The sequence below is a fragment of the Corylus avellana genome, chromosome ca7, assembly GCF_901000735.1.
Source record: "Corylus avellana chromosome ca7, CavTom2PMs-1.0".
Classification (NCBI taxonomy): Eukaryota; Viridiplantae; Streptophyta; class Magnoliopsida; order Fagales; family Betulaceae; genus Corylus; species Corylus avellana.
The window spans coordinates 17466975-17475811 of record NC_081547.1 but is presented as its reverse complement, the minus strand read 5'-3'; the positions used below and the strand labels follow the sequence as shown (position 1 = coordinate 17475811).

Genomic DNA, 8837 nt, shown 5'->3' with positions numbered 1-8837 from the left:
GGGGGGGATCTATAAGATTATTGCGAAGGTTTTAGCCAATAGAATGAGGGGGGTCATGAATCGGGTCATTTCCAATCCACAGAACGCCTTCGTCAAAGGTAGACACATTTTGGATTCGGTGCTTATTGCCAATGAGTGCCTGGACAGCCGTTTCAGATCTGGGGATCCCGACCTCTTGTGTAAGTTGGATATGGAGAAGGCTTATGATCACATGAACTGGAAGTTTTTACTCTACCTATTAAGAAGATGCGGCTTTGGTGAGAAATGGTGCTCATGGATTGAACATTGTATCTCGTCGGCGCGGTTCTCGGTGTTGATCAATGGCTCTCCTTCTGGTTTCTTTGAGAGTTCGCGTGGGGTAAGACAAGGTGACCTCCTTTCGCCTTTTTTGTTCATTGTGGTCATGGAGGCGTTCAGCAGGATGATTAATGCTTCTATTAGTAGGGGCTTCTGTAACGGTTTCTATGTGGGTGCTAGAGAGCCTGAGCGGGTAACAGTTTCTCATCTTCTTTTTGCTGATGATACGTTGGTTTTTTGTGGGGCTGCTCCTGATCAAGTTAGATTTATTAAAGCCCTCATTATTGGCTTCGAGGCTGTCTCAGGGTTAAAAGTAAATCGGGCCAAGTCTGTTTTGGTTCCTGTCGGAGGTTCGGATGAGACGGGTGAGTTGGCCGGCATTCTGGGTTGTGGCACTAGTTCTCTGCCCTTGAAGTATTTGGGTCTTCCGCTAGGGGCTTCGTTCAAGCTTTTGGCTATTTGGGATGACATGTTGGAGAAAATTGCTAGAAGGTTGGCCCCTTGGAAGCGCTCATATTTGTCCAAGGGAGCGAGGCTCACTCTCATCAAGAGCACCTTATCCAATCTTCCCACCTATTTTTTGTCCCTTTTCCCCATTCCTGTTTCCGTGGCGAATCGCATTGAGAAGATTCAACGGGATTTTTTATGGGGGGGTTCAAGGAAGAGCCTAAGTTCCATTTGGTCAGTTGGCACGAGGTCTGTTCTCCAATTGCTGAGGGTGGTCTAGGGATTCGGAGTTTTCGTCTTTTTCAAGCTCTTTTGGGGAAATGGTTATGGAGATTTGCTAATGAGGAAGAAGCTTGGTGGAGAAGTATCTTGGTGGCAAAGTATGGGGTGCTTTGGGGTGGTTGGCGTTCTAAAGTCCCTCGTGAAACGCATGGGGTGGGGCTATGGAAACACATTTGTAGGGGTTGGAGGTCGTTTCAGTGCCACTTTAGATTGGATCCTGGTTTGGGGGGGAAAGTCAAATTTTGGGAGGATTTATGGTGTGGTGAGATGCCCCTTAAGGATGCTTTTCCTGGCCTTTTCAATATTGCTAGCAATAAGGATGCTTCCATCGCAGATATCCGCGAGTGCGTAAATGGGATGGTCCACTGGAATGTTACTTTTACTCGTAGTATTCATGACTGGGAGGAGATGGCTTTAGCCTCTTTCTTCTCTCTCTTGTATTCGGGTACGATTTGTGGGGAAGGGGAGGATCGGATGTGGTGGATCCCTTCGAGAAGAGGGAAGTTTGAGGTAAGATCTTTTTATAGGATGCTTGCCTTTAAAGAGCCCAACCACTTTCCTTGGAAAAGTATTTGGCGCACCAAGGCTCTTTCGAGAGTGGCGTTTTTTGCGTGGTCGGCCGCCCTTGGGAAATCTCTCACTTTGGACAATGTTCAGAAAAGAGGTATCGTTGTGATTAATTGATGTTGTATGTGTGAATTGGATGGGGAGTCCGTGGATCATCTCTTTCTTCATTGTGGGGTTGCACGCAAGTTGTGGGACGTTATCTTCTCTCGTTTTAACATGAGTTGGGTTATGCCTAGAAGCGTCAAGGAGATGTTTGCTAGTTGGTGGTCGGGCGGAAGATCCCATAGTGCCGTGGTATGGAAGATGGTTCCCCTTTGTCTCTTATGGTGCCTCTGGAAGGAAAGGAATGCGAGATGCTTTGAGGATTCGTCGAGGAACCTTGAGGACCTTGTTCATTTATTTTTGTACACGCTTTTCACATGGACTGCAGGCTCGCTTGCTCCTTTAGTGATTAATTTTTCTAATTTTCTCTTTATGTTCTCTTCTTCCTTCTCCCCTACTTAGTTGCTCTTTTGTATACTACTTGTGTACTTGGGTTGCGCCCCTTTGTGCTCTTTAATGCATTATTACTTATTAAAAAAAAAAAGGATCCTTTAGCTTTGGCTGTTTTCTCATAGTTGTTCCAGTCAGCTTGAGTAAGCTACCTCATCGTCAACAACTTTTTTCTGCCTCAAAATGAACCAGGAAGAAGATATAAGGCCCAGGCAAGCCATGCAGAATAGAGTAAGATGAAATGTTGTTTTGAGGATGACTTGAGGTTGGTTTGGCGAAGGTGCTGAACCCGACAAGATAGTGGGTGATGAAAGAGGCTGGTTGGCTTGAGATTAGGGTAGTGTAACTGAGTGAGATGAGAGAGCTACTTGGTTACAGTTGTTAGGATCAAACCATGGACCTAATGATTTTATGTAAGATGCATATAATAAGACAGTTATGTCGTTGATTTGCAGCACAAGGAAGTTTGGGCATTGCTGCAGACATAAGCACTGAGCCATTAGGTGCTGCAGCTTAAAAATGGGTGGTGTGCAGGACTTCAAATAACCCTCCTTTTTGTGAAGCCAGTGGGAGACGAGCAGAACTCTCAATGAATTAAAGCCTGTGGCCTCCTCCCATACCCTTTACATGAGGTTCTAAGGGACAAACCTAATATCACCTTAGAGATGGTGGCTTTGAATTGATGACACTGACAACAATGTCATGTTTAACAATTGCTAAAATCCTTTTTTGGTAAGTAATTTAATCTCACTGAAAAGCGCAGAAGAACGCAACCCTAATACACATGAAGTATAGAAGAGAAACTCCTATTTAGTAGAAAAAGAACAAAGTTTCAAAATGTTAGAAAAACTAGAAAAATGCAAACTATTATGAGCTGCTGTCCATGTGTAAAGGGAGCTTTGAATGTAATCTTTTTCACCTCCACCACCGAAGTCTCTTTATCTTCAAAGCCCCGTGCATTCCGCTCTATCCAGATACACCACATTAAACATAAAGGAGCCAACTTTCAAACTTTCAAAATGTTATGATGGCCCACCTGACCTTCTCAACTTATCAACAACTCTCTTACTTTTCAAGGTGTAACCCAATCAACACCAAACAAATTACATGACGAGCTCCATAGATCTCTTGCTACTACACAATGAAGAAGAAGGTGATTGATAGACTCCCTACTCTTCTTGAACATACAACACCAATCCATTTTAATGATGTTCCTCTTCCTTAAGGCTTTCAATGTTAATATTTTCCCTAATGCTGCTGTCCACACAAAAGAATGTTACTCTCGAAAGAACCTAAACTCCCCAAATACTCTTCCAAGAAAACAAGGAACCTGTGAATATTGTTGACACATGATAAAACGTCACTTCAAATTTGTCTCTTCGTAAATGTCAAGAAAAGATGTGTATATGTGTGTCTAGGAAGTGTATCAAGCCTCTTGTAAAATATAAAGGTTTATTAATTTATTTAGACGTGTGTGCTATTTATGGCACTATTTGTGCCTAGGAAATAGGAAAGCGAGATGTTAGATGTATTATCTCCATTCTCCTTTCATGTGTGGAATGTATAGTTTGTGGGTATCAAACAATTTGTAAGAATATAAGAGAATTCACTGCTGCCTAGCCAAAGCAACTTTTTAAGTATTTTGGCTAGCCAAAATGCTAAAAGGGCTCTACAAGGCTCTCCATCAACCTCAGCCAATTGGTGAAAAATCTGCTGAGCATGAACAATGCTCACCTAAATTCGGTGATGTTGTGCTGCAGTCACTTTATGAACTAATTGCACTTTCAAGTTTGAGATGCATTCTTTTTATTTATTCTCAATCTACATATTATACAAAAAATATTGTTCATGTTTGAAGATATTTGTAATAATCGCAGGTGAGGAGCTCTCAAAAAAGCAGGCTGCTCAAGAATCTCAGATTAGGAAATTAAGGGCTCAGGTATTGCTTGCATGTTTACTAATTGTCTAGCTTTTCAAACTTTAATCCTCTTGCTGCTAGATCTTTTAATGTAACAAATCCATTGCCTTGTCTTTTCTCCTTTTTTCTGAAAGCTAGATTAGAGAGATTGAAGAAGAGAAGAAGGGGCTGAACACTAAACTTCAGGTAATCAAACTCTCGAAGCATACTCTAAAAGTGTTATTTTCTGGATAATCAATTGGAACAAACACTTCCTTCGTGTTTGCCATAAAGTTGGTAGAGACAAGGACTTTCCTAGTTATTCAGCACTTGTCTTTTTTTTAAGCTTGCTTGCTGAAACTTTCCCATGTTAGATGACAGATTTAACTCTACAGAATTGGAAGGTCTACTGTAATCTTTATGTCCCATGAGGACTGGAGTTTGCACTTGATCAGATTTTTATCTGTTCGTAAGAAATTGGTCGATGCTTTTCTGATTCCAGTTAATTGAACAATTCTGTTACGCAATACTCCAAAGCGAATATTGGGATCTTTACAGAAGGAACATTCTTTTTCTTTGTTAAAAAATGGAGTTACAGTGCATAGAATATTGTATATAGGATTTATAAATGATTTACAAATGGTTTGTAATTTCTTTTGTCTACTTCCAGGTAGAAGAGAATAAAGTAGAGAGCATCAAGAAGGACAAGGCAGCTACAGAGAAGTTGCTGCAAGAAACAATAGAAAAACACCAAATAGAACTTGCATCACAGAAAGAGTATTATACAAATGCTTTGAATGCTGCAAAGGAGGCTGAGGCATTAGCAGAGGCACGCGTCAATAATGAAGCCAGAACTGAACTAGAGAGTCGTTTGAGAGAGGCTGAGGAACGTGAATCTATGCTAGTTCAGGCGCTTGAAGAATTAAGGCAAACTCTAAGTAGAAAGGAGCAGCAGGTTTTGTTATATCGGTTGCATTGTTGGTTTTGTCCGGCTGACACGCCACTGGTCAAGATAAACATACCATATTATCAATTTTGCAGGCAGTGTTTAGAGAAGACATGCTTCGCAGGGACATTGAGGATCTTCAAAAACGTTATCAAGTGTGTCAAACTTGCTCTTTTTGATTCAACTGTTATGCTTTATTTGTTTTCATTTGTTGCCATCATCTTGCAGATTATTAATATGGTTTTTTCTTTGTCTAGGCGAGTGAGCGCCGATGTGAGGAGTTGATCACGCAAGTTCCAGAATCTACGAGGCCTCTTTTAAGACAGATTGAAGCTATGCAGGTGGATATGTGCTTAAATGTGGTTTTAGAATTCTGATGACAATCTTTATGGACCTTGGATGCTGGTCCTTTGATTTGCGTTTGTCAGTTTCTTGGTTCTTTTGTTTGAATCTATTATTGGTAACAGGAAACAACTGGTAGAAGGGCAGAAGCTTGGGCTGCTGTTGAGAGATCCCTTAATTCTCGGCTCCAGGTGTGTAGAATGTTTTTTCTAGTTATATTTGAAACTTGTATTGTGAAGTTATTTTATTGTTCTTATTGGACTACAGGAAGCAGAGGCCAAAGCTGCAGCTGCTGAGGAAAGGGAGAGATCTGTGAATGAACGCTTATCGCAAACCTTATCTCGTATTAACGTTCTTGAGGCTCAGGTTCTGTTTTTTGTCGGTTTGGTTGTTTAAGTACCAGATATTTTTCGTAGATATTAGCTTACACCTGTGGTACATTTCAGATTTCATGTCTTAGAGCAGAACAGACACAGTTAAGTAGATCACTTGAGAAGGAAAGGCAGAGAGCAGCTGAAAATAGGCAAGAGTACCTTGCAGCCAAGGAAGAAGCTGACACTCAAGAAGGTCGTGCAAGGCAGCTTGAAGAAGAAATTAAGGAACTCAGGCGGAAACACAAGCAAGAGTTACAAGATGCACTGATGCACAGGGAACTACTGCAGCAGGTGGTGCTTCTGGCTTAGATAATTTAAGGTTGCATTTGATAGTGAGAAGAGGAACTGCATATCTAGCACCACGTTCATAGTATTAAGGGATGTTAGTCTGACTCACTGTAGTGCTTAGAAGTTAAGTGAGACCTTTTATGCATAGCATTTGTGAAAAAATTCAAATTAGAGTGTCCCAATTTTCTTTTATTTTATTTTTTTATTTTTATTTTTTATCGTAGGCTCCGTTTATTTTGGCATAAAATGATTTCTGGAAAATATTTTTCATATTTTTTGGTGTTTCGTGCGACGGAAAATAATAGTCATTGGAAAACATTTTCCGTTTGAAAAAAATTCTTTAATTTCTGTAAAATGATTTTATTTTTTTAAAACCATAAACAATTTTTTCGAATTTGACCTTCTCATTCTCAACCTACCAAGACTTCGTCGGGACATTGCCGGGATTTGGCCAAGACTCCGCTGGGACTTGGCTAGGACTCTATCGGGACTTCATCAGGACCCTGCGGGGACTCCATCTGGACTTCACTAGGACCCAATTGGAACTCTGTCGGGACATTGCAGGGACCCGCTAAGACACTGCTGGAACTCTGCCGAGGCACCGTTCCCGGGACCTGGCTGGGACATGTACTTGTGTGTATTTATGGTGGGGTCCTGCAGTGTGTCGGCGATGTCCCGGTGCACCACTGCCGGAGCTCAAATTTTTATTTTATTTTATTTTTTTTAAGTATATTAAATTTTTTATATTGTGAATAAATATTGATTCTTATAGGCTAATATGATTGAATGAAAATATAAAAAATATTTGTGATTTTCTGTATGCGCCAAACGCCGGAAAATGTTTTCGGCGGAAAAGTTGCATTCAACTTGCGTGAATTGAGCTCTTGGTCTTTGACAGGAGATAGAAAAGGAGAAAGCTGCTCGGTTGGATCTGGAAAGGACAGCTCATGTCCATTCTGTTGCTGCATCTGATCAAACTCTCACAACACAGCACACTTCTGCTTATGAGAATGGTATGATGCTTTTGCTTATTTTGCATATGTTGATGGTCTGTGATCTTTGCTATATATTTTGGAACTTTCTGCAGGTAACTTGACCCGAAAACTTTCCAGTGCCAGCAGCCTGGGCAGCATGGAGGAAAGCTATTATCTGCAAGCATCTTTGGACTCATCTGACAGTTTTGCCGAGAGAAGAAACGCTGGAGAGGCAACTATGAGTCCATACTATATGAAGAGCATGACCCCTAGTACTTTCGAAGCTGCTCTTCGTCAGAAGGAGGGTGAGCTGGCATCTTACATGTCTCGTTTGGTATGGACTATATTCTAAGCTCCTACTTCAATTTTATTTTACATCAAATGTTAATTGTGCTTGGTGCTTTATTGCATATTCCAGATTTGAGCTCTACAGAGCTGTGTTTGTTCACATTCAGCAATTGTGAAGTTTTTAAGTGCTGTACAGTTTTATTGTGCTATTTCAACTATATATACAGTTTTCATTGACTATTTCTTTTTTTTCTTTTTTCATTTTTTAAAGGCATCACTGGAATCTATTCGTGATTCTCTTGCTGAGGAGTTGGTCGAAATGACAGCACAAGTGAGTTTCAATCTTCTCATCCTTCTCATCCTCCTCCTCTATCTTTTAAATGTCCTTTATGTTGATGTACTTGAGAATTGCTTGCATCGGTTGCAGTGTGAAAAGTTACGGGCAGAGGCTTCCATGTTGCCTGGCATACGGGCAGAGCTAGATGCATTAAGGAGGAGGCACTCTGCTGCATTGGAACTAATGGGTGAACGTGATGAGGAGGTACACATCTTTAGTTTGGTTTTTTTGCTCAGAATGGTAAATAAATTTTCAGCTTTGGATGGGGTGGGGTGGAGAGGCATGTATAATAAAAATGTGATGTTAGTTTTGTTTTGTTATTGAGTTCAATGCATCATTTTCAATCATTGACCATGTCACCTGCCTATTTGTGCCGTATTAAATCATGATAATGTGCTTACTTTCCTAGTCCCTGGAAGGCGCACTTCCGAAAAAATACTTAAAAGATGAGCGACTTTCTTCTATTTGAACAGCTGGACATTGTTCTTATTTTCTAAGACAATGGCAGTTATAGTTTCTGAATTATGCCCTGGATCTAGTTATATAAAGAAAAAGAATAAAGAAAAGAGATTAGTTATATATAACCCGCCCTGCTCATCAAAAATAGTAGTCATATTACCCCTTCTTTATCACATTTGCATTTAATGATTTAACTCCCTCAATATTGAGTCAATAACCTTCACAGCTCAAATGGTACCTCCCTCACAGGTTTAAAACCCACCAGGTACTTGCAATTCAAAAGAAAATTAAGTCTAAAAATTGACCAATGGAAGCATAGAATTGATAAGCCAAGTATAAAGTCATCAGATTCCATTTTGATAGATGAACATAGGGGATGGAGAAAATCATAAGAAGTTGTACTTTGAAAATTGTCCCCCACCACAGAAGCAAAAAAACTGAAAATAATAGTGCTTTGGGGTTGTGGCTGCACTAAATTTCAGGATTTCCATCATATCTCGACTGTTGTTTTTTTCTACATCCGCATTTTAACTAGGTGCTATTTTCTCTCAAAACCTGACATTTATATGTGGTTGCATGTGTAGCTGGAAGAACTTCGTGCAGATATTATAGACTTGAAGGAGATGTATAGGGAGCAAGTAAACTTACTCGTGAATAAGGTATCTTTTCAGCCAAAATCTAAAAATAAAAAATTAAAAGAATAAAGTTTCATTCCTGCTTCTCTTTGTTTACAGATCCAGGTAATTGGTCCATGAATGGGTACTGCCTGATAAGCTCACCTAGCATTGTGGTATGTACCAGTCTTTCATCATTGGTTTCACAATTGGAAAGCCCCACCCCAATCTTA

General features: G+C 40.3%; 1 protein-coding gene across 1 annotated transcript in view; it reads left to right on the top strand.

The window, feature by feature from the left end:
- The window catches only part of LOC132186205 (golgin candidate 5), a gene marked incomplete at its 3' end in the record, with an annotated part of 22882 nt that extends 14045 nt beyond the window's left edge, over window positions 1–8837 (top strand). The window contains 14 exon segments of the mRNA XM_059600058.1: window positions 3963–4024; window positions 4142–4189; window positions 4653–4937; window positions 5024–5083; window positions 5186–5269; window positions 5396–5461; window positions 5538–5636; window positions 5717–5935; window positions 6831–6945; window positions 7020–7240; window positions 7466–7525; window positions 7622–7735; window positions 8575–8649; window positions 8725–8837. Coding sequence (XP_059456041.1) covers window positions 3963–4024; window positions 4142–4189; window positions 4653–4937; window positions 5024–5083; window positions 5186–5269; window positions 5396–5461; window positions 5538–5636; window positions 5717–5935; window positions 6831–6945; window positions 7020–7240; window positions 7466–7525; window positions 7622–7735; window positions 8575–8649; window positions 8725–8745 — 1529 coding nt within the window.